Below are 26,271 nucleotides of genomic sequence, written 5' to 3' on the forward strand. Positions count from 1 at the left end.
AGTACTCAATGTGCAGTGCAGAGACAAGTCACGCCCTAAGGGTCAGGACTCCTCGGTCCCCAGCTCTGCTCTTCCAACACTGTGTGTGTCTCAGATATATGAGGGGAATATTCACCTAGCAGGGGAGGTAAGAAACCTCGGCAAGATGCTCTGAGATCCTCCGATGAAAGGCTTGACATAAGCAGCAGCATCCATTGACACTAGCACATAAGTCTGCTACCACCAAGCAAATGGGATTTAGCTACATTCACCATGACAAAGATGGCCTGGCACGATTTCATGAACCAGACTGTGGTAACGGGTGGTAGTAGGAGGCTACTGCATGCAGTTCTACCCAAAATCCACTTGGTGCACGTTCATCCCAGCCGCCACTTCTCCAGTTTGCAATGAATCCAAACAAAAACCCAGCAGCTCAATCCAACAACCCACCACACGAGCCTCTGCACCGGGGCGCTCCCCATAACACACTACATTCAGCAAACTGGCACCACGCTGCAGGAGTATGAGCTAATTATGTCAGGCTTTCCACTTATAGGGTTATAATTAAGGGAGAACATTACCGTGTTTACAAACCCCGTGTGGTGATTTAACCTGCTGGAGTCGTGACACGAGGCACTGCTGAGCGAGGAGCAATGCCAGGGGACTACAATGCTTTGCAAGGAAATCAAAAGAACTTCAGTGACACCTGATTTTTAGTTCTTTAAGTTGCCTTTTAAATGCCACGACAGCAGGTCGGCATCCTGGGGAAATCCCTGTTCCAGGACGAGACAAAGATGGGTCAGATACTATGGTGATGGGCAAGATAGGCCACTATCACCCTTCTCCTTAATCCCAACGACCCCACCAGTTCGGCTTCCCTCCTCGAGACCTTGTCTTCACCTTCAGGAAGGCTGCCCCTCTTCCTACTCGCTCACCTGTGGCTGGCACCTTTGGTTTCTATGCAGTCCTCACAATATCTGGCCACAGTGCAGAGGAGGTGTCGTGGCAGCTTCATAATCAATGTTGAGGTCCCAAAGGGCCACCCAGTCAAGAAATAAAACAGGGAGGCCCTTTTGGAAACAGAAGGCCAGATAAGTACAAACCCCATCATCAGAGGGGTTTGCAACTGGCCTGTGAGTTACCAACCTTAGAGGTTCCCAGTTCTATCGCACTTCCTTAGACAGGGCATGCTGGGAAACTGCCCAGGAGGCATGGTTCAGTGGCCAGGGCTTTGGACTAGGAGTCAGGAGACCTGGCCTCTATCCCCACCACCAACGTTAACTGAGACTTTGGGCAAGTCACCTCAGCTCTCAATGCTTCAGTTGCCCAAACTGTGAAGTGGAAATAATGACACTGGTAGGGGGCTTCGAGATCAGTGGACAGCACTAGATGGACGTTGGTCTCATTCACCTCACCTGTGTAAAAGGCTGGCCCGCCTATACAGTGCTAATGGAGACGCAGGTCAACTGGAAAAGAAAGCGAGCCCCCACTTTTCTAAGGACGGAGCTCTGTATAATCATTGCCCCACTCATCGATACTGAAACCCTTTCAACTTCAGCCTCAACAACAAGGCCGTTTCTACCTCGCACGCTTTGCCAGCCTGTCTGCTGGAAGTTAGTGAAATCTGCAGGGGTTGCAGCAAAGCTTGGGCTGTCTGTATCCCTGCCTTGCAGGAAAAGCAGCCATGGGGAAGAGCTTATTTGTTAGCCAGGATGTCTTGCAGCAGGAGATGAACAGAACTCATTTGCTGAGCTGTAACAGATACATGCACAGGGCGCTGCTCTCCCACACCACTCTAAATGTTAAACTTTAATGCTGTGACCTTTAAGAAATAAGAGATCATTTCTGAGGCTTAATAATTGCCCAAAGGGGGCTTTGTGTGGTGTCAGAACAAAAAAAAGGTTACAACAGCCTCTCCCAAGCAACGGAGAGATTATGGTCATTAACGTATTGCTTTGGGTGACACTTTGTTCATTCCTTTACAAAGGTTTGTTTCTTCAGTGACAGTCCACAGCTCCTTAGCAGACGCCGCGCATGACAGCAAGAGACAAATGCTTGCAGGCACCCTATTCACTCCTGTGCTTCCCGACAGCTTCAGCTGAGGGATAAAATCCAATTATGCTGTTTTCAACTCAAACGTGAGTGACCTTTTTCTTTTGGTTTCTATTTAAAACTATAGGTCACCTTTAAAGCAGCTACCGCCCTATCGTCACGCTGTTCATGAGCGCTCCACACTGCAATTAGTGCCGCTGTTGATTAGTATTTGTTTTGCAGTAATGCTTAGGAGCCTCACCCCCAGGCCAGGTCTCTGCTGTTCTCGCTGCTGAACAGACACAGAACAACAGGCAGTTTCCCTCTTGGAGGGGAGGGGTTTGCAAATGCAAATGGAGACATCTTTGCTTTAAACTAACCATTCCCAGTGTTTTTCTTTTAAAAAATGTCAATATTCCTAGTGATCTTCAGTTTAGTAGAAGCTTGCACTTGGTTTGGGGCAGGGACAATCGTTCGATTCTGTGTCTGCACAGCACCTACCACAATCAAGTCTAGCCCTGCCGCTCCCAGGCACAGCACCACAATCCAAATAATACATCTTAACAAATATCTGATTTGGGGGAATATGACAACTTATGTCCCCTAGTTCTCTCAGATGGTGAAAGAGTCCACACTGACGGTCTGCTGCTCACCTGCTTTAATTAAAAGGGATTAAAATCAGTTTCATTTCCACCACAAAGCAAATGTGTTTTCTTTATCTATTTAAAAAACCATTTTTTTTTTTTTTACAAATTCCTATTCTATTAAGATCCACAGATTTTATTTTAGATCTCTGAAATCTCTGCCTGTAGTTCATTAGCCAGAGAACTCTAATAATTAAGACAAATTGTTTTCCTGTGCTGTAATTTTAGAGTTGTAAGCACAGATTTCAAGTTGTTACAGCTCAGCAACTGGGTTTATAATGTATGGGATGTGCCAGACTGAAAGAAGCTGAACTAAAAACATTAGAAGGTGGAAATGGATTTAAAAAAAAAACAAAAACAAACCTACATAATTCCTGAGAAAGACAGAGAAAAGTCATTCAAGGAATCATGAGCAGATTTTCTTAATTGGAGAGATGAAGCAGGATTGGGGGCCGAGGGACATGCTGGTGGCCCTGCCTGCAGTCTCCATTGGCCTGGAGCGGCAAACCGTGGCCACTGGGAGCTGCAATTGGCCGAACCTGCGGACACGGCAGGTAAACAAACTGGCCCAGCCTGCCAAGGGCTTTCCCTGAACAAGCGGCAGCCCCAGTTTGAGAACCACTGCTGCAGAGCAAGATGCTGAAATCTGGATTACAGTTGAACTGTGCATACAAAAGCAGCTGCCCAAAACTCAGAGGCTGGACAGAGGCCATTGCGTCTAATTTGCTAAATGCACCAATGCAAAGGAAAGTCAGAGAAGAAATCGACTATTTAGAAACCGCACAGACTGGAAGAGAGCCTTGAACAACAACAACGACCACCACTCTTTTACTGGATAAGATTCTGAAACCCAACAGCCAAAGGGTCTCTTCCGTCTAGGCCTCTCAGACTCTGCTAGCATCCTAGTTATTATCTAAAATAAAGCCCCATGGCAAACCTCTTCGCATGCTAAAGTGTAAAGAAAAGAAATCTTTCCCAGAAACTTCAAAGGAAACAACCATAGATGACATTTATAATGGCACCTTCCACATAAAGCTCCAAAAGTGCAAAGAAAGCCCTCCTCCCTCTACACACTGTGTTCTCAGCACCTGCAGTTACTTCAGTCTATCTATCAAAGCGAGAGCTGGGCCTGACTAACCCTCAACAACCAGCCTGACTTTATACTCTTCAAGCTGTCCTGATAAAGGGCCATGGAGCAGCACCTGAACAAAGGTTCCTGCAGGGAGCCTCCTCCCAGCTCAATTTTTCATCCATCTACACCTGGACACGCCCCCTACCAGGCCATTGGCATCATGTCTCCAGTGCTTGCAATCACGGAGTCCCACCAACAATTATTTTAATCAGCCATAGGCTTATCGTTGACTGAAGCCAGGCTATGAATGAACAGAGCCAGTTACCTTAGCAAAAGAGGTGAATCAGATGGGACATGATAAAGGTATGCGAAGTAACGACTCCTATAAAGAGGATACATCAGGCACAGTGAGATACAGCACATTCATAACAGATGAATAAAGGAAACATGTTTTCACACAATGCAGAACTGGTCTGTGGGACTCATTGCCACAAGGGATCCTTCAGGCGAAGATTTTAACAATAAAAGACTGAGAGTTAATTGGGTAATTAGAGTTTCTGGAATTATCAGACTATTAAAAAACCCAAAACTAAGAGTGTTTGAATGGAAAATGGGCATCAATCTATTGAGATACCAAGTCACAAGGCCTAAGGGCATAAGTCAATCTCTTACTATTGAGGAATGGGAGAAGACATTCCAAAAACTTACTCCTGGGGGAATTCTGCACCATTTCACATGTGGAGAATTTATGTCCCCCGCAGATTTCTTTGCTTCCCCACAGAAAGATGACTTTTTGACAGGGAATCCACAAAAGCAGTCATGCGACCCTCCCCAGCAGTATGTTTCAGTTGCTGAGGCAGCCGGTAGAGAGGTAAATCACTGTGGGGCAGGAGGCGGGACTGGGGAACACCCAGCTGGTGGCTCCTATCCTGCGTTGGGCTCAGCTGCTAGTCACAGCTGGGCAGGACAGGACCTCTTCATCCCCTGCACAGCATCTGGGGCTGGGTGAGGCCCACCCCCTCAGATTTCTCCCCTGGCTGCAAAAATCACTGCAAACTCCCCGTGCTCCCAGCTTACTGCACCCATCGCTCCTCAGCTGCAGGGGGAGGGATCCCTGACAGAGAGCTGTTCCCCCATCCGCCCAACCCCTGTGCATCCAGACCCCCTCATACCCAGTACCTCCCACCAAGCCTCACCGCCTCTGCACTCAGAACCCCCCTGATGAGCCCCCTCCCCCTGCACCTGGACCACCCTGACAAGCCACCCACACCCAGATGACCACTTCACCGAGCCCCAACCAGCTGCACCTAGATCCCCACTCCCCCAGCATCTGGACCCCTACCCACTGAGCTCTATCTCCCCACACCCAGACACCCCCCCACACTGAGCCCCAACCACCTTCACCTGGACCCCCCGTCAGAGTCCCATTACAATTGCACCCAGAACCCCCAACAAGCACTTGTGTGTGCAGATCCCCCCCGCACCCAGATCCCCCACTAAGCCGCCCACACTCAGATTGCCCCACACAAAACCCTTTCAACCCACATCTGCAGAATTTTAAAATATTGTGCATAGAATTTTCAATTTTCTTGGCGCAGAGTGCCCTCAGGAGTAATAACTGCCTACTGCTGACTTTCTTACATCTTCATCTAAAACAGCTGACAGCCCACTGGGCTAGATGGATTATTCCACTGACCCACTCAGGTAATTCCTGTATTCCTATCCCAAATCAAAAGACTCAACATGCTGAATTTACTACTAGCCTTTCTCCACCCTCTAGTTTGCTCACACTGTAAAATAAATACTCTGTGCTAAAAATGAGATATAGCGCACTCAGGTTAGATTTACGGCACCTGGGAGAATTTTAACTCAGAGATTCTTGGCTTTTGCAAGTTTAAAGCACCAACCCTAATGCTGCATTAAATTACATTTTATTTGCAGTTAATCTTGTACTTGCTCACTGGCCACTCAGTGATACAAACCTGTATAAGCTTTCGAGCAGTTTCAATAAATCTAGAGCAGGTTTTCACAGGCGCATGGTAAAAACCCTGGAATTTTTCCTACACTTGCAACTAAGCACTGATGCAGCTATACCGTGATTGACAACTGCTAGTAGAGACAAGCCTGGGATGCACAATTAATTAGTGTTAGCAAAGCACTTTGAGAGCACACAACAAGAGGTGAAGCGGAGGTATTATCATTCACCCTCTTTGGAATGATGGAAAGCCTAGTTAAGTGAATGCCTCCACTGAGAGACAGTAGATGGAGCAATGAAGGAGAGTGAAAAATGATTACAAGCTGAAATGAAGCAATTGATTTCAAAGAGACAAGCAAGCAACAGAAGGATGGAAAGAATGTACTTTCTGAAATGCATGAGCAGACAGTGCGCACACACACATACACACACACACACAAACCCACAGCTACTACCTCCAGCTTCATGTTTCTACAATTTTTTGGGGCATTTGGCTCCTGTCCTTGAAGTGGGTACAGGAGCTGTGATCAAAGCCATGTAATTCTGAGCTTTTTCATGAGTCAACAGAACAGAGAAGCATCCAATAATCAAATTTAAAATTACAGTTCTGTCACAGCAGAGAGAAGCCACCCTTAAAATCAAAAAGCACATGCAACAGAACAAGGAAATGTCTAGAGTCCCTATTCTGATGGGAAGAGTCTTTTTTGTTTGAGCACCTTTTATTTAGTATGCGGCAGCAGCTTCCCTGCCACAGAGTGACACAGTCACCGTGTTTTGGAATCCTGCTTTCTCAAGCGAGCACAGAGAATCCAGCATTTCAATCTCCCCAAGATCAAAGCTATGCAGATCAGTTTCCTTCTATCCCTCCATAACACAGGTTACACATCTAAATGAAATAAGGGCTCTTCTAACAAGGAAAAGAGATAGAAAGGGAGGGAAAAAAGAGCATACAAGGAAGGCAGCCTGAAAGAGTTATCCTGCCTTACCCCCAGCATAAAAAAGAATTACAAAGCAACTAAGTGTTGTCAGCTCTCACAATTTTAATGCTAGTCCTGCAATTTCGTTTTTCTGAAAGCCCCAGCTCCTGGATTCATGTGATTGTGAGAATCTCAGCTTTCTTTTAATTAACCAAAAAGAAAATGTTTCCGGCCCTCATGGTTGCAAAGCAAGGCTTGAAAATGCAGTCCCTATCAGCACAAAGACGAGCAGACAAAGAAAAAGCTTAACAGTCATCATTTTTAAGAGCTCATGATTTTTAACTCTCTTGTGATTTGGGAGGGATAGGGGGAGTCTGACATGATTTTTAAACACTTGGGGCTGGCAGTAGGGGGAGACCAAGGGAATTTAGAATACAGTGCAGAATCCGGAGCCATTCTCCTGAAACTGCCACCTGCTAATATATTTTGATGATTCAGCCTTTACAGGACTGAGTAACATGAACACAGACAAGCAAGACCAGCTGTAGCAGATTTAATCGAAAAGGTGCCCAGATGTTACTGTGATGGGCGGCATCTGCAATAATCAAACAGCAATAAAAACAAAACGGCCATTCCAAAATCCTTGATGTGGTGCCAAGTGGGCTATCCCACTCATCCAGCCGAGGAAATGACATCATCAGGAACAGCCCACTGCAAGTGACAAGGTGGGTGAGGTAGTATCTTTTATTGGACCAACATCTGCTGATGGAAGGGACAAGTTTTTGAGCTTCACAGAGCTTTTCCTTAGGTCTGGACAAGGTAACCAGGTGTCTAAGCTAAAGAAAAGGTCGGACAGATTGTTAAGCACAAGAGGGTTGCACGGAAGGTATGACAGACGCTCTGGTTACTTTCCCCAGAGCGGAAGAAGAGTTCGGTGAAGTTTGACAGCTTGTTCTTTCCACCAACAGAAGCTGGTCCAATAAAAGATATCGCCTCATTCATCTCATCTCTATGACCTCCGGGGACCAACACGGCTACACCCACGCTGCAACTGAAAGCAGACAAGGTGCTTACCTGGAATGTTATGTATTGTTACAGCTAGAATGAGCAGCATAATTCGCCTCCAACTGCTACTTCCTGGGGTCAACGTGCTGTCTCCAGAAGTCTGAGATGCAGATGGGACTTCTGATTGGCTGGCTCCCGCGCCCTTCCGCCTCTGATAGGGCTCCCCGTTTTCACCTCTGTCTGAGGGAAAAAAAGAAATTGACTCCAGATCAGTTTAGAAGGAAGCAAGCTCATGCTGAGAACCATTTGGTCCACCCACAACCAAAAAGCCAGCAGGAAAGATGCTGATCAAACCACAGCATGGAGAAAGTCAAGCCTCCCTCAGCGTTCCATTTTGGTTTCTGTTATTTATAGTTCCACTGCAGCTGTAAGGTTGACAAGTGCTAGTGCAGACCGTGCTAGTATAGACAAGCCTGCATTAAAGCCACCATGCCGTCTAGACGTGCTCTGAGCAGACAATGTGGTAGTTAAAACTGATAGGCCTATAAGGCAGCAATGTCCAGACACCTTCAAACAAGAGGCAGGGTGGCAGTGATCTGGGGACCTTCCTGTGCTACAGGTACAGGGAAGGGTGGGAATTACAGGGTGAGACGTTATAAGATTAAAATAGGCCCATGTAGATCATTGTTGCTACCACTGTTACATAATTGCAACAAATCTTGTACAAAGTATGTCATGTAAGAATCAATGGAAAAGTTATAATTTGCTGAATATGATTATCCTAGTTGTATGCACGCATCATTTTTGCATCTGAAGTTATGAATATTGAGTATGCACCTGTATTTCAAAGGTGTTTGCTCCTGGGGTAACACCCACAAGGTATTTTGCCAGCACATTGTGAAGGAACTACTCAAGTTAAAAACACAAGTCACAACGAACCATGGAAGAAGCCTATTCACACCTGATGGACCTTCCTGAGGATGTTCTAGTTAGAATATGGGTAATGGCCCCTGCTATGACTCATCGAAGCATGCAAGGACATGTGAGTAGACCATGTGATGCTAAACTCCATCTTGTGTGCCAGTGCTTTCCCCCAAAATATGCTGACTCTGAGGGCTTTGTTTGGACAATGAAGTTTCCCTCCACATGACAGAAGCTATAAAAGGCCCTGGGAATATCTCCATTTGTCCTTTTTCCTGCTCTGATCTCTGGACTATGTTCTTATATTAATGGAAGCATTCTAGCCAAGGGACTGAGGACCTTCCAGTTATTTGGGAGCAACCAGAGACTTAATCAGTTAGCAGTTCATGTCATCACTGCTTTAAACCTGACCCAAGAACTTTGCAATTATTGTATGTATTTGATTCCTTTAACCAATTTTAACTCTCACCTCTTTCTTTTTATAAATAAACCTTTAGATACCAAAGGACTGGCTGTAAGCATGTATTTGGGTAATATCTAAAATATTCATTAACTTGGTGAGGAATGTGTCCAGTCCTTTGGGATTGGTAGAACTTTTTATATGATGAACAAGATTTTCAGGAATCCTCATCCTATTTGACTTGGCTGTCTCGGTGGAAGCTAGAGTGACCAGAAGTCCCAATTTTATAGGGATAGTCCCGATATTTGAGGCTTTTTCCTATATAGAAGCCTATTACCCCCCCGCCATACTTCCATCCTGATTTTTCACACTTGCTGTCTGGTCACCCTAGGAAGCCCAAGGCTGAGTTGCTTTAAAGGAACTGTGTTTTGGCTTCTGGGTAACCAATATGATCTTACAGAAGCTGTTTTGAGGCTAGCTTGATGAATCTACATATTGAAATAACCATCAGTTTCGGGGATTGTCTGCCTCATTCTTTGCAGTTTGCCCTGATTGAGTAATTTCAGCGTGGATCCCCAGGACCCCAGTCACACAGGGTCTCAAAAAGAACCAGCCCATTTCCATCCCTCACGCACAAGACCTGCCTCCTGGGAATCACAGAATCACAGGACTGGAAGGGACCTTGAGAGGCCATCTAGTCCAGTCCCCTGCACACATGGCAGGCCTAAGTATTATCTAGACCATCCCTGACCGGTGTTTGTCCAACTTGCTCTTAAAAATCCCCAATGATGGAGATTCCATAACCTCCCTAAGCAATTTATTCCAGTGCTTAACCACCCTGACAGTTAGGAAGTTTTTCCTAATGTCCAACCTAAACCGCCCTTTCTGCAATTGAAGCCCAATGCTTCTTGTCCTATCCTCCAGGGTTATCCTCCTTGTAACAACCTTTTATGTACTTGAAAACTGTTATGTCTCCTCTCAGTCTTCTCTGTTCCATCTGTTGCTGAAGGAAGGCACCGTTATATTCAGTTATGTTTTCATTCTCAGGTAGGGCGACCAGACGTCCAGATTTTATAGGGAGAGTCCCGATAGTTGAGACTTTTTCTTATATAGAAGCCTTTCACCGCCTCACCCCGAGTCCCAATTTTTCACACTTGCTGTCTGGTCACCCTATTCCCAGGTTTGGACCATGTCATTACCTATAGTCAGTGGCTGCTCTTGGCCACTTTCAAAAGACTTGCCTCATTCTCATCTGCTAGCATGTTTCCTGCTAAGCCAAGACTCTCCCCAACTCAGGTTCCCAGCAGGACATTAACTGGCATCAGGCTCTATTTTGGGCAGCATTTTTAAAGGCACGTCAGTAAAATCCAAGCATCAGGGCAGTGAAAGGACAGAACGAGCAATGGCCTGCACTATAATCAAGACCACTCAGAGCGAGTCTCTCTTTGTTCATCTTTAGTTTGAAAAGGCAAGAAGCAGCCAAGAAATTACATAGGCAGAAATTCCTGAACCTCACACAGGCAACAGCTGCTGCTTTGCACTAAAAAAGATTTGACATTTTAGATGCACTTAACTCTCCCCCTCCCCCGACTCCCCCCCACCTCAGAATTTTAATGGCAAACAAACAAGTGCAAGAAGTCATCTGGAATTGTTTTGATTGAATGTCAATTGCTTTCCATTCCATTTCTAGGCAGGCTAATGCTCAACTATCGTGTTATACATTGCAAAGCATGTATTTTCAATGCCAATTAAGAATCTTTGCATAAAAGTGCTCATGCAAATTGACCCCCAAGGTCACCAGAGGAAAGAAGGTGCATGTGTTGTCATTTTATAATTCACCTCATGGCATCTATAATAGAGGGGGGAAAAAGAAAAGCACTTAAAAGCATTCTGAGGAGATGCTCAACAGCAACAAAAAAACACTGTTGGGGTTAAATTTTCAACACCAAAGAATCAGCACATTTTAGTGATCAGAAAAATGACAGGAAAGCTGAAAACAAAGAAATCAAAAGCCATGTGACCAGCCAATTCTTCATGGATGTCAGCAGGGCAACCACTACAAAGTATCATGCTCCTGGGGTGTATCTGACTGATGGGACCCAGCTCAGCAAAGTAGTCTGCTCACAGATACTTGCGCTCCTCTTTTAAAGCAACTTCTGCAGCCATGCTGGCTGTCACAACACTAGCAAATAATATACAGGACCAGACAGCCGGTCAGCCCAAAACTCGAGCCAAACCGACAGTCTGTGCTAACACATTTGCTTGCAGGATTTCATTCCAGTCCCCAAGGATAAAGAGAACATCATTTGTCAGCGGGAAAGGAAAGCCAGTGAGTGATGCAGGCCTGATAGCGGGGATTAAAAACCCTAGAGTGGCTTTTTTGATGTACAGCCAGTACCCGGGCTTAGTTTGTAGCTCTCGCTTGTGCTTTTCAATAAGTTAGTCCTTGGGCAATGGAGCATTCTACTCACCCAGTCAAAATCGTGGACTGCACAGAACTTGAACAGTGGCATAGGTGACCACAAACAGGCATGAGAGGGAGGGCCCATTCTGCCCCATCTTCTGACCAGCTAAATAATCAGCAGGCATTACAATAAACTGAATGTAGTTGAAGGCTCCAAATGCGAATGGAATCCTCTGAACCTTCACCCAGACCTGTAATGCCTGCAAGTACATCACTTAATTGCAGAATGGGAATGGTTCAGTTATTATCTATCTCCCAGCCACGACAGCCTTGTGTCCCATAGAGTATTTTCCCGTACTTTGCCCAGCCTAATTCCAAAATTTCCAAGCTCTGGGGCTCTCTGTCTCCCATGGGAGACCATTTCATAGCCCAACAGATCTGCCAGGAAAATTTTCAGCCCAAACGTCCCCTCTCTATTTCATTGAATTCTTCCCTCCTTATACACCACTGTGCATCAGGTTTATCCTTTTCAGGTAGGGCCCCTCTTTGGTCTCCTGTCTTCTACCACCATTCAAGATGTTCAACGCCACGGGTCATCGCCAGGGCACAGGGGATAAACAGCCCTTCAGAGCAGATGGCAGAAAGAGCAAGCACCACGTGTATGGAGAGTGTGCTGAAGCTTTCTAGGGCTGCACTTTAACAGGTGCTAATGGTGTGGACAGTGTGCCAGAGAAGGGAATACAGCAGGAGTATCAGGGAGTTTGGGCAGAGGAAGGACCAGTGGGAATATCAAGCCCTGTAGCTGAAGATGAAGACATGCTAGACGGTGCTCTCCTGGGCTGCAGCTGATGTTCAGAGAAGCAGTGCAGGCTCTTTTCTCGCTGATGAGCATTTAGCTCTTTAGGGGTCTTTGATGTTCTCTATTTTTAAGACTGAGCTGCACAAGAGCTGATGCGCACACTCTGCAGAGAGATGAGGGAGCTCAACTTTGGCTTTTAAGAGACAGTGTGTCTGGCTTCCTAAAATAAACCAGTCTCTGATCTTCCGCACGTCGATAAAATTGGGACTGTCCCGCTCTTTAGCCCTTTGTCCCACGTCCCGACTGGGGTACGATGGGGACACCATTTGTCCCAATATTAAGGTGAGGAGGCAGGTGTGGGGGGAAGTGAGCAGGGTGAGTAGGCGAAAGGGGAGTCGAGCAGCAGGCAGACAGGTGGGAGGGAGGTGAGCGGATGGCGAGGAGGAGAGCGGCAGTTGGGCAGAGCGGGGGTGGGGGGCACCAGACGAATGGCGAGGAGACTAGCGGGGAGGTAAACAAAAGGCAGACAGGCAGAGGAGGAGAGTGGGGAAGCTATCTGCTCCCATAAAAACACCCCCAGAGGGGCACTGGATTACACTCAACCCAATGAAGATGCAGCTTGGAAAGATGTGATGAAAAATATTGGGATTGCTGGATGCAGGGAGCAAAAAATGGGGAGAACTACATGGAGAGGAAGAAATTGAAAACCTCACACAAAATGAATATTGTATTGGGCAGAACCCAACCATCAGGTGCTACACCTAGCAGGAAAGGAAACAGAGCCACTGACACACCCTGATGCTAAGGACTTGTCTACCCTACAGATTTTTGTATCAGTGTAGCTTCAGTCGTACAAATGCCTACTGTAGATGTGTTGCACTGGCGCAAAAGGGCCAATTGCTCTGACGAAGCTTAAACCCAGGATACCCTGGAGTTTACACTGGGGCAAACACATTGGTGCAAATACAACAGTGAAGAAAATTCCATGAAAAGACAAGATAAGAAGTGGTGCTCAGAAATCTGTCTTTGATACTTCTACTGCCCCAATGAATGCAGGATCTGAGCACCTTGTTATCTTTATGTATTTACCCTCCGAATGCTCCTGCGAGGCAGCATTGAGCGATTTGCCCCATTGTACAGGTGGAGAACAGCAATACTGATGATTTTTATGGAAAGCTCTCTTTCCTATAACTAGGTTGGGGAGGGGTAATGAATGCCCCCATGTAAAAACAAACCTGAGGAAATTCCTGAAATGACAAAGCAGGCGTGGGAGTAGGAATTACTCTCTGTCAAAAAACAATGCTATGTAGTAAGAGAAAAGCCATGTAGCTGAGCTTTAGAGAACAGCACTTAAATTCAAGTGACAAAGTTATTTACACCCTTGTAGAATTTGTTTTCTTTAAAAGTAATAATAAAACACCTGAAAAAGCACCTGATAGCAGCAGCAAGAGCAGAAGAAAGGGAAAATGGAGTTTGACATGCAATTTTGCAATACTCGTTTGCTGCAGTGTGGCCTCAAAAGCTGAAGGAAGAGGAGATTTTATGTTAGTTGCTAGAGAATTTTTTATTGAAAATTTGATGATTTTGGGGGCCAGATCCTCAGCTGATTGTAAGTCAGCTTGGCTGCACTCAGTGGAGCGCTACAGATGTACACTGGCTGACGTTCTGGACTTTTGCCCGCCTTTTCTATATAGGCTGGTTCTAAGATATCAGTTGTGGTTGTGCCTCCAGTATTCTTCCTTTGCAAACATTCTCCTGTGAGCTCAGACATGTTGCACGATGGTTCACCCATTTGACCTACAGAGAAATTCCTGAAACTCAATGGGGGGGTGGGAGGGTAGGTGACCAATTTTCTCAGACGTCTTTGAAAATTCCAGCCGTGCTTTCTCCCCGCTACGGGTCAGTTTGGAAAACGGGCATAACATCCCTGTGCTGCCAATATTGTGGGGATTCACCCGTTAATGCTTTGAGATCTTGGATGCTCAGCAAGAGAATACCGTCATCCAATACAACTTCTTCCCCTCTGATCTCTCACCTACAATTCAACAACTCATCCAGCCACTGCACTGGGCCTTTTCTAGCACACAGATTTTCCTCGTTGGCCAAGGTGAGAGATTCCCATCATCTCACATAAAAGATGCAAATATCGGCTGGGGAGCAGAACACCTCTACAAATATTCAAAAGACAATCTGTGGCCTAAGGATTTGGATTCAAAGCAACTACGTGGTGCCCAGACGTGTTAGCAGGCTCATCAAGCAGATAGTGGGCTCAACTTTCCACCAATGCTCATGTTTCTCAAGCAGTTTAACCTTCTCAGATGTCCAGGTTGTACAGCTGTTGGGCCACTGATTGGGTAGCAAGCTAGTTTCCAAAGTCTAATTACGTGGGTAGAAGGGCTGGTTTAGTTTTAACCTCACCCCTCATCCGTTTTACCTTATTATGTGATTCCTTTTATAGTAACAGAATCAGATTATGCAAAGGCTACAAATAAGCATAACTGCAACACAGCGCATTAGTGTTGCTTGGGGCATGCGATAAAGTGTATCTATAGCAACCCTTATGGATTTTCCTTTCTGCATGAGTGTACGATAAATGCAGACTCCAATATCACTGTTGCTACCTTTTTTAAACCAGATCAAAAGACACTAAAACACACACACTCACACACACACACACCCCCCTAACTTGTAATGACGTAATGTTACCTGGGCTGCTCTTTCATCTCTTATATAATCATTTAATCTAATATTGTGTATTGATAGGTGCTACTGAATACCGAGAAAGGAAGAGCGTGAGGATTGCATCACTAACTGTTCATGGATACCATTTTTTATTTTTAAAAACTTCAAGGTGCAACTTGCCCTTAGGATTTCGGATCTTTGGACACTGATTAAAATGTACAATAAGCCAGGAGGCTGAACACAGGACTGGGAGCCCAATAGCTCTGCCTCAGTTTCCCCCATCTCTAAAGTAGCGATGGTCGTTATGTCCTGGGGTACAGGGAAGGTTAATCATTGCTTGCAGACACATGAGCATAACCTATTAATATGCCTGATAAAGGACTTAGGAGCACATTCCATTGACTTATTCCACAGATCCCACAGTACATTACACAGATGGAAAACTATCATTCATTATCCCCATATTACAAAAGGGAAAATGAGGTACACACAGGCTAAAGGATTTGCCCAAGGGCATGTGGTAAGTCAGTGGTAGTGCTGGCAAGAGAACCCAAGCCTGCAGATACTCAGCCTGGTGTCCTAACTCATTCAGAGTTATTAGGCCCGAAGGGACCACTGTGGTCATCTAGTTCAACCTCCTGTATGACACGGGCCAGAGAACCTCACCCAGTAATCACCGCATTGAGCTTACAACTTCAGTTTGAGCTAGAGAATTAAAACCACAGTCTCAGAGCCTGGGTCAGCTGGCTCAGGCTACAGGGCTAAAACCAGCAGTATAGATGTTCAGGCTCAGGCCACCCCATGAGAAGGGAGGGTCTGAGGGCATGTCGACATTGCAGTTAAAAACCCCTGGCTGGCCCCTGCCAGCTGCCTCAGGCTAAGGGGCTGTTTAATCGCAGTGTAGATGTCTGGGCTAAGCTGGCGCATGGGCACCAGGGCCCTGCGAGGTCGGAAGGCTCCAGAACCCAGCCTCCAGCCTGAGCGTGAATGTCTACACTGCAGTGTGCCTTAGCCAGAGACAGCTGGCACGGGCCAGGTCCTGGCATCTAATCACAGTGTGGACACACACTCAGAGTCCAGGCTCCAGCCAGAACATCTAACGCTGCAATTTTACAGCCCCGCAGCCCAAGCCTGCAAGCCCGCCACGGCCACTCTCTTGGCCTTTTGTTGCTGTGTAGCCATGATCCCAGTCTCGTGCAGTCTTCAAATGATGGAGATTCCCCAGTGTTCCCAAGTAAATTGTCCCAGCGGTTCATCATCCTCACTCTGCCTTATTTCTCCTCTGAATTCCTCTCTTTCAGCTTCCGCTCACTGCATCTTCCTGGGGTTTTTTTCTGCTAGATTAAAGAACTAGCTCCTCTCAGAAATCTCTTCCCCATTCGGCACTTGTAGACCATCATCAAGTCACCTCTTAACCTCCCTTTGAATACTAAACAGAATGAGATCCTTACGTCTCTCAGTACGAGGCACGTCTTCTATACCTGGCAGCTCTTTTCTGAGCCCTGTCCAAGTTTTCCACAGCCTTTCTGAAGTGTGGACACCAGCACTGGGCACAGGATATCCAGCAATCACTTCACTAATGCGGAGTCAGTAGTGTAGTAAGAGGAGGCCCTGAAACATGAACCCTTGTATCAGAGGCCCGGTACGAGGCCTAAGGCCTGAACTAAAGGAATGGTCAAGGCTTGGCGAACATAAAGCAAAGTTAAGCTGTGAGCCAGAGGCAAGAAGAAGGCTGATGTTGCAATTATGCAGATGCCTAACAGGTACTAAGCACTAGTACGATAGACATGTGCCAGGACGGTACCAGAACAGTCCGCAACTACCACATTCCACACAGATAACAAGGAACAGGTTGAGTCATCCTGAAGACAGGGTCAAAAGGATAATATGATGGATAGAGGTATTTTGTTCGAATCAACATGTACCAGGTGAGAGGCAGCCCCCTAACACGTAAAGGGATTGCCCCTCTATACGTCAGGAGTGACGTGTAGCTTGTTTGTACCCTTGAGGAGCTGTTTTTGTCTGGCCTAGGGGGCAGTGAAGAATCCCGCCACTGACTGAGCCAGTGCATTGTTGGGGGGCACATATTCGTAGTACGTCCTGTAGAGTCTGCGGGAAACTATTACTGTGCTCCGTGCTTACCAGGTGCCTTCCGACCTTATCAGAGTCTGTGGTCTTTGGGGGTTCTCTGGGGGTCAGCTGTGTCAGTGATCTACGCAGAGCCAGGGCAGCACACAGAGGGAACACATGCACACAGCCAACTGGTATCAACATTGAACAGAGCAGAGCAGCACACCAGTGACGTCTGACAACAAAGACCAGCTCATCACACCATCCCACCTCCTCCTCTGGCAGAAAGTTAGGAAGCAAAGAATATAAAGGAATAGGATAAAATCCTTGATGAGCTTTGATACCCTGTGTCCTCCTGTCTGAAGCCCAGTTATAATGTCCAGTTACAGGGCCAGGATGAGGCGCACACACACAAAAATCAAGGTGCATCTGCTACCCAATATTCTTCCTGGAGTATCTGACCCAATCAAAGAAACTGCATCAATTCACAGCCCCATAGCATAAAGACAGCTTTATCTCAGTAAGCTCCCTCATCAGCATCACCATTATGGGATCGTCCTCAAGTCGGCTTCCTTGCCACACACACCCAATCAATGCAGGAAAAGAGGGAAATCATTTCTACGAGATGGGTGAGAAAATGCCTCCCCTGATCAGCGGTATTCAAGGAATGGAAATGTTAGCCAGCCAATCAGCAGGCATTTGTTGTGTCCAAGGCCTTCCATCTGCTGTGTGGGGCTGGATCGTTTGGCTGAATGTGCTGCAACTCCCCTTCCGATGTTTCTTCCTGTACGTCCAACCATCAGCTGCTGGAGCACAGGGACACACACAAGATGTGTCTACACAGCAGTTGGGAAGCATGACTGCAGCACACTCAGACCAACCTGGCTTTGATCAAAACTAACACAGGCTAACCCCATCCACCGAGGACTCAGCTGAGTACATACTTGGGGGGCTGCCACAGCTTCACTACTAACGCTACTCAAGCTAGCTTTGCTCTGGGTAGGTCAAGGGCACGTCTATCCATGCTGCAGTCATCCATCCCGATTGCAATACAGACAACGCGGAGAACAGTGCTGCACTCACTGTGACCAAACTCCCGTCAACTTGAACAGAGGACAGAGAGGCCCCACGCCGCCCTGCTCCTGGCCCTCGCTAGAGGTGTCAGGCAGACCCTCGTGGAGAACGGTGAACCCTGCCAAGGGGTGGGCTAACTCTGCCAACACTCAGGGACTCAGCTCACAGGGCATGTTTGAAAAGGAAGATGGCATTTTAATATGGTTACTAGTTAAATAAAGGTGAAGATAAAAAGCACTGGTACCTCCCGAGCCAGCTACATACCCCCGCCCCCCCCCAAAATACACAGAAGCCCAGTTGCAGGGGTGTTCTGGGGGCAGGAGAGCCATGGTTTGGACATCCTGGCTGCCAGGGTGCAAACTAGCCCAAGCTCATCTGCACTGAAGGCCAAATCAGCCTCCAGCCGCAGCCCCTCGGCCCCAGTACTGAATCAGGCCCTGTCTCTCTAGCTGACAGGCAGTGCTGCCGAGCACCACCACACAGAGCATCCTTAGTACATAGCCAGACAAAGCCCGACTGCTGGATGCGCTCCTGTCAGTCATGTCCCATTTTAAAAGGCTGGCTTCCCGCCACAGGGCAGTCGCAGCCTGACAGCTGCTTATCGCTGGAAAATGAATCCAGCTCCCTGTAACAGCACTTCTGCGAGAGCAGCCCAGCCCGCAAAACAGAGAGCAATCAACACCCGTTAATGCTACTTAACAGAGCCCTGTTAGGCTTCCGCCAGCCAAAGCTGCTTGTGCTCCATGAGGTGCCACCTTCTGTTTATCAGCCATCTTGGGGATACTTGCATGCAGCCCACTATGCAACACTGGGCGCTCCACAGAGAGTACATGGGTCCATCCTCAGGCGGCCAGACCAAGTGCCAGCACTAAGGGACACAAAAAGCAGGAACGAGGGGTTTGCTTGGCATGCTCGGGGATCCAGACATTCCCACAGTAAGTGTTCCATAGCTAACCTGAGCGACAACTAGCCCTGCATGGCACTGGGGACATCTGACCATAACCCAGGGGCTTTGGCCTGCATTTGCTTTTCCCCTTGGAATCTCTGGTCACCTCCATTTTATAAATGGGGAAACTGCAGCACACAGAGTGAAGGGACTTGCACTTGCCCACGCTCACAGTCACACAGCCAGCCGTTGACAGAGCTGGGAATAGAACCCAGGTCTCCCGAGTTGCAGTCCTTTGCTTCGGCCAGCAGAGCAGCCTTCCTATTTCTGGAGCCCCCATGCTGCTGCTTCTCTTTTGGCAGTGAAAAGAGCTGAAAAATTACCTGCATTGCCAAAACATGACTTTCAAAGCAAAAAAATACTAAGTCAACAACTTTGCTTTGACGCCTGTTCTGTTCAAGAGCGAGTTAATCTCTTTTTCTTTCATTCCAGTCTCCCCTTCAGCTATTTTTCATATGCTATTGCTTTTGGAGCTGCAGTTCTGCCCAAATTAGCATCTAAGAGGAGACAGCTCTGAGAGCATCAGACATCCAAAAAGCCGCCACTCCCTCTTCTCTCCCCTGCAACCATTCAATGAAAGCCCCAGGAGAAGAGAAGAGACAGTTTATGTTACAGCTCAATCCGGCTGCCAAAACTGATAAGTCCACGGGAAAAGAACAGTTTGTAACTCAAGCACCTAAATCCTTTTTACCTTCTTGTGTTTGTTTGGCGTTTCTAAGTCGTACAATTTCTTATTCCCCCATTGCCACCCCATATGTTGTGGATTTCATAATGAGACACCAAAAAGTTCACTGGGTCTCCCTGAATGCCAGATATGACAGCAATGGGCACCCCAGAAATGGCTACAAATAAAATGAAAATAAAGTCAAGAGAAGAGGGGAAAGATTGGGAAATATTCGGGACCAAGCTTTCATGCTGTGCTTGGCCCAACACCCATAGCCACCTTTCAGCTCCCCCGAGCCTAGGGTCAACTCAACTGGGGCAGCCAAATACACCAGCTTACACCAGCTAACATGCCCTGCTGCCCTGGTCACAACCTGCACTGACCTCCGCACCTGGGGAGATGAGGAAAGAGCTTAAGGCTGGCAGTCCTATGCCACCCAGGCACTCCCCTGCACCAGAGGAGCTCCCAGCTTTAACATCCCCTTTATGGCAACAAAATGGCGTAAAATAGACAGAGCCTGGGGCCAGAGAACTGGGTTTTTGTTTTAGGCCATAATTATCCACATCTGTCAGAGCCACACAGATTCTGTTGCCGATCTGGGACCATAATGTAACACTGCAGAGCAGAAACAGCAGCAGTGAAAGGGGGCAGAGGTGTTTGATCCTGGGTTTATTTTTTAATTTTAAAAAGTTTTTTTCAGTGAACTTGTCAAGGCTTCGGACCCAGCCTTGATTCTCCCTCTTTGCAGGAGACTTCTCTAGGGAAAAGGTGTGTTTAGACTCTGTTACCTAACAACTGGGGAAATTCTAATGAAGACAAGACAGCCTGTTCACACGCACTAACAGGTTGAGATAACCCCCTGGCTCCTCCTTAGTCTTCTACCTCAACCTGGTCACACGTGTGAAAACTACAGACGGCCTTGTCTTCACCAGCGTTTTCCCTGGTGTTCATTACCACAGGCTCACTAACCTAGCATAAGCACACCTCTTTTTCCCAAGTGAACACATGGCCTCTGGGCCACAAGGAACATGGGGAGAAAAATCAATACATGGGTGAGCTTGTGTTACCATCTCACATGCCGCAACACTCACAACTGCTCCCCCAAGGATAGCAGGGCATGAAGGATCCGGGTCAGAATTTCCCAGCCTTGCCTTCTTGCCAATTTAAAAATCAGAAAAAAAAAAAAAAAATTGACACTTTTTTTCAGCGTGTCTTCAATTTTCTATGGTTTAAAGCAGTGTCCCGGGAGCAAAGAGCAACAGACTCCTGCCTCGCATTCCCTTTCTCCATTTTCAAGCCCAGAGGATACCAAGCCGGCCCACTGATGCAGTTCAAGGGCAATTACGTGCCATTTTGTTTTGATTTGCTTTCCCCTTCTCCCTACCCTCCCTTCCTTCGAGTACCTACAAGAGCATAAATCAGCCATCATCATTGTGCATAAAAGGACACTGAAGAGAGGCCATGCTCCATAAATATGGGTAAAAGGGAAAACTGCTTATTTAAGAACAGAGGCCTTTCCATCAGAACACACCACACTATGCACCAACAAAATGTTTACTCACATCTCAGACATTTTTATTACTTTATTTTCTTTTGCCCTATTGTGTCCCACATTAACCAGAACAGAATTCAGACTATTTAAGACATTGTCTGGCCAAACTTTCCTTTCCCACCAAGCCATCCTGCTGTCTCCTGGGTTCTGCCAGGTCCCAATTATCCACATTGATTTGGTGTGTCCCAAATAGGATCAAATAACTACACTTCTATGATTGTTTTAAGGAGAGGAAGAGAGCATGGCTACCATATGCAAAGCATGGGTGCACGTTTATCTTAACCCAACACAGCACTAGAGATTAGCAGGGGATTTCTGGGATCAGAAACATATTTTGGCTACCGAAGTCCATGAGAGCTACTTGTTGCCCAACATTTGTGAAAAATGAGGATGTGAAGAGTCTCAATTCTGGGGTGCCCCAAATCTCTAGTTGCTTTGGAAAAAGCTTTGGCCTATATGCAGTTTAGCAGAAATTATTTTTTTGCAGCCCATCAGACAGCTAATAAACAGCTCATCCTCTCCCCAAGGTGGTATGCAACAGAGATTGGAGGAAACCAACTTTTGCAACAGAAATCAGAAGCTGGAGCCTGCTTGTCACTAGGGGTGCAAGGTTAGACATTCACATCAAACTCAATTAGCCTCTCGCAATGGCTTCAAGCAGAGTTTAAAGAGAAACCACAGAGATATTATAGTTGCTATTTTTAAACTGCAAGTTGGCCTTGAGGAACGGCGCCTTGGGCTAATATCAGCTGCCTGTTAATAACCCTAAAGCTTGGAATGTGACCCCGGTTTTCTATTCCAACCATCAACAGGAGTCTTGGCCTTCTTCATGCATAGGGATAAATGCACTGAGCACTAATGCATAGCACAAGGAAAGAAGAATCAGGACTCCGGGGTTCTAACCTCTTTGTGCCTCTGTTTCCCCATCTGAGTTTAAGGTTACCTAACTCACAAGCATGATAAGACTTAATATTTGCAAGCAGTTTTGAGATCCTCAGATGAAGTGTGAAGCTTTTTGGGCTCTGGAACTCCCACTGGCAAATACCCATCTCCATTACCCTTAAGACAGGCACAATCTTTCTAAAATTAAAACTCAACAGGCTGCCACCACTGTTGTGTAGTTATAAAGGTTACATCTCTACAACACACCGCAGCGAGCCTCCCAGCCCAATCAACAGACTCAGGTTTGCAGGACCCACACTAGCGCCCTAAAAACAGCCATAGACTCAGCACTTTGAAGTTGCAGCTGGGGCTCTGAAGCCCAACCCCTCTCTAGGCTTCGAAGCCTGAGCTCCAGCTCGGGCCACAATTTCAAAGCACTGTCTACACGGCTATTTGTAGAGCACTAGCACAATCCCTGCAAACCTGAGGTTGTCAACCCAGCAGGGAGACTGGTGGCTGCAGGCTGTGCGGATGTACCCAGAAAGCCAGAGCTTGGATCACCTGAAGTGCCAGGTTCTCCCTTTGTGTATTTAGGTGCCCATGAGCCTAGAAATACCAATGAAGAACCAGGGTGGGTGAGAGAGAGAAGCTTTCGAGCCACGTGGACCTGATGAAGAGCTCTGTGTAAACTTGAAGGCTGTCTCTCTCACCCACAGAAGCTGGTCCATTAAAAGACCATCTCGTCTCTTGACTATCCTGGGACCAACCCGGCTAGAACAACACTGCAAACAACAACGAAGAGGCAAGTCAGTATGAACGTTCCAGCACCCTGTATCAACACCCTGCCCAATGCTCAGTACTGACAAGCACGTGGATTTTAACATGAAGCCAGTTCCACAATGTTTCAGCATAAAGGTCTGTGCTCCCCTAAATATAAACAGCCACGTTTGACCCCACATTTTCCTGTACATCACTAAGGTCTGCAGTGGATACAACTACAAGCCAGCTCTGCTCAAGATAATTAAGTAGCCCAACTTCCATATAAGCAGATACCCCTAGTCATTCCTAGGCTACATAAACGAAGTCTGCAAATACACAGGTAACATTATCTAGCAATCTCAGGCAACCGTGTTTAAGGGTGAGCATTGACTGCAAGCTGCAGCCCAATCTCTTCCACATCTATTCACCACCAAGATGAATCTTGGTGGAGGAGGGATAGCTCAGTGGGTTGAGCATTGGCCTGCTAAACCCAGGATTGTGAGTTCAATCCTTATGGGGCCATTTAGGGAACTGGGGTAAAAATCTGTCTGGGGATTGGTCCTGCTTTGAGCAGGGGGTGGGACTAGATGACCCCCTGAGGTCCCTTCCAACCCTGATATTCTATGACTTTTTAGCTTTAATGTAAACCCAGAGAAGGTGAATTTGCTACAACATATGCAGCATGATTCCCTTTTGAAGTACAAAGCGCAACAGACTCATGAGATGTGGCATTAAGACTGTGTCCTTCTGAACATGGGAGCAAACTGCAGACACTGCAAAGTGCCACCCGTTTGGCTGAATACCTGCCTGCGGTGCTGCAAAAACTGAAGGTAAGGTTTTCCAGCTCCTCCAGGAAGCCCTCTTCTTCCCTTCACTCCCCATTTGGTACCAGCCCCAAGCAGAACCAACTAGTTCAACAAAACAAAACACCCGAAACAATGTGCAAAAACTGAACCATATGCATATGGGAGTGGGGCAGGGAACAGCAGATGCAACTCGACAGAAATCAACTCAGAACAAAATATTCAAGCCAAAAAAATAAAAATAAAAATACCACAACACACCACCACAATAGAGGAAACTTCCAACATCTTTCCAAAATACTTTGCAAAAAAATTTGTTCTGGCTCCAAGACTTCCTGACTGAGCCGCCTTCAGGGTTAGTACCTAGCAGCACAGCAGAATACTGGGTCCAAATGGCAGTCTCTGCCCCCCTGCCCAGTCAGGGTTTGGGATGCTGTGGATCCTACTCCTTTACTCTGCAACAGGCCCCTGCTTTGCAAATCAATAGCCTTTCCTGGCACGCAAGTCCTTTCCTATTCTATTCCACAGAGTTTCTTATACCATGCTCATCTATGCCCAGAATCTACGCACCTTCCAGTGGTGTCATAAGCAACATGTCTGGGAGGCAGCATTGCCTAGCGGCTAGAGGACTGGACTAGAACGTATGAGACCTGGGTTCTATTCCCAGCTCTGCCCCTTGCCTTCTTGATGACCCTGGACAAATCATTCCTTGCTCTGTGCCTCAGTTTCCCAACCAGTAAAAGAGGGGTGATGATGATGATCTCCCCTTGCATAACACTTTGAGATCTACTTTTTCGTTGAGTGTTACAAAAGGGTGATCACTGTGCATGATCAGGGCTCCTACAAAAGCAAAGGGGAGCAGGAAAAAAGTTATATTGGTTGCCGCGCATTGACAGCTGAGAAGCATGCATGCAGCTCCCCTGTTTGCAGGGTGGAAGGGTGTCCCAGATGTCAACTCTGATGCAATGGGGGGTTCGTACAATGTTCTCTCCTTAAGAATATACAACCCTTTTGCATATATGCACAGATACATTCACCATCTAAAACGTTTCCCACCCCCTAGATGGCAGCGTCCTCAGAGCGGTGGTGATGTCTTCTTCAAACCCAGAATATTGAAGTGAACACTCAAGCGCCTGTAAACAAATGAAGATAAATGTCATGAGCAACTTTTTCAAAAGTGCCTGCATAACATAGGAACTTAAGCCCCATGGTTGTGAAATTTTTACCCATTCCCTGTATAATGAAACTATTCCACTGCCTCATCTATTCAGACAGCAAGAGATACAAACACCCACAAAACACATCCTCAGCGATAAATTAGAAACCTCGCACAGAAAGCTTCAGATATTCCCATTATGATGACAATTACCAGCCTTCTCCCCGTTATCAAATTTCCATAAAAGATTCATTACATGCCTCTTGCTAATGAAAACGAATGCCCAGTCCAGCCTCTCAGCTGCACATTAGCCTGTCCCTTGCGAAGATGATTACTCATTCCAAGAACAGAGGTACATCGTAAATTAAAAGCCATTTTTACACTTAAAAGTAGCCTGCGCTGTGCATTATTGAAATGAACAAAAGCTTGGGACGTAATAAATATTTGATTTGTTACAAATTTAGTTTAAATGAGCTGTTAAATTAAGATGCCGAAAACACCTTGCTCACTCGAAATACCAGCGGATCTCAGAGAGAGAATGAGTCTGAACCTCCGTCTTATATCAAAGAGAAACAGAACCACAAATCTGAAGAAATGAAAACCTTTCTAGCTCCTCCAGGAAAGCCTCTTACTAGGTGTCTGATTGATTCAGCTGTTTCAAGAATTTTGTCCAGGCTGATTCTAAGGTATGCCTGAGCGCTAAGATAACGAGAAATGGGAGGCAGACGGTCTATGAAGTTCCTGAACTGAGCTATTTCTCAGAAGGACCATTTCTGTAGTTAGGAAGCTCATGTGCACTCTGAACCGCTATTTTGGAGGAAGAGCTCTGCTATTCCAGCCGTCCAACTCAAAAGAGTTTACACAGAAGGCCACTGTGCGAAACCACATCATAAATGGTTGCCTGTGAAAAAAGGTTGTATATGGGCAGCAAATCCTTCGTGTAGGCTCACCTTGAAAATGGTGCACAAAGCCAAGGGAAGCAGAGAAATGGGGATTCTTTGGGTTTCAGATATTACAGACAAGACAGCACCCAAAACGTTCAAGGACTGGAATGCTTCTAAATATAGCCTTGGTTCAAAGTCAGAAGCACATCAACAGTAAATTGCAGCAGTGCTAGCAGGGTGGAATGAGGAGTTGTTTTTGGAAGGAGCAGCAGGTGCAATTAGATGAGGGTGCTGGAAAGTATCTTTCCAGTGTAATCACCTGGCATATAATTAACTGTGCCATGTATGTTATTTTGAATTGTGTTCTCAAAAACACCTCTAAATATTCCACTTGATTTGTCATTCTTGAATTTCAAAGGAAAGCTGCAGGGCAAAGTTTCTGCTAAAAGTTTAATTACATGTGTGCAGCCTGCTACATTTTTCATATCGTCTGCAGCCAGCACTGGAAAGAGATAAACGGCTTCAAGTGTGGCTCAAACTGCAGGCACCTTACGAAGGCAACTGACTTCTCAGCAGTGTGTGAAATGGCTTTTTATTTTTGATTATTTCTCAATAAGAACTTCTGGCACCAGCTGCTAACTCAGCATTACTG

At 46.4% G+C, this 26,271-nt stretch overlaps 1 protein-coding gene across 4 annotated transcripts in view; it reads right to left on the bottom strand.

Moving 5' to 3' along the window:
• The window catches only part of SLC39A11 (solute carrier family 39 member 11), a 253,490-nt gene that overhangs the window by 107,989 nt on the left and 119,230 nt on the right, over positions 1-26,271 (bottom strand). For all 4 annotated transcript variants that reach the window (XM_032797180.2, XM_032797176.2, XM_032797178.2 and 1 more), the window contains exon 6: positions 7,693-7,863. In XM_032797180.2, the coding sequence (XP_032653071.1) occupies positions 7,693-7,863 (171 nt within the window). The remainder of the gene's footprint in view (positions 1-7,692; positions 7,864-26,271) is intronic.

Source organism: Chelonoidis abingdonii, chromosome 13, assembly GCF_003597395.2.
Source record: "Chelonoidis abingdonii isolate Lonesome George chromosome 13, CheloAbing_2.0, whole genome shotgun sequence".
NCBI lineage: Eukaryota > Metazoa > Chordata > Testudines > Testudinidae > Chelonoidis > Chelonoidis abingdonii.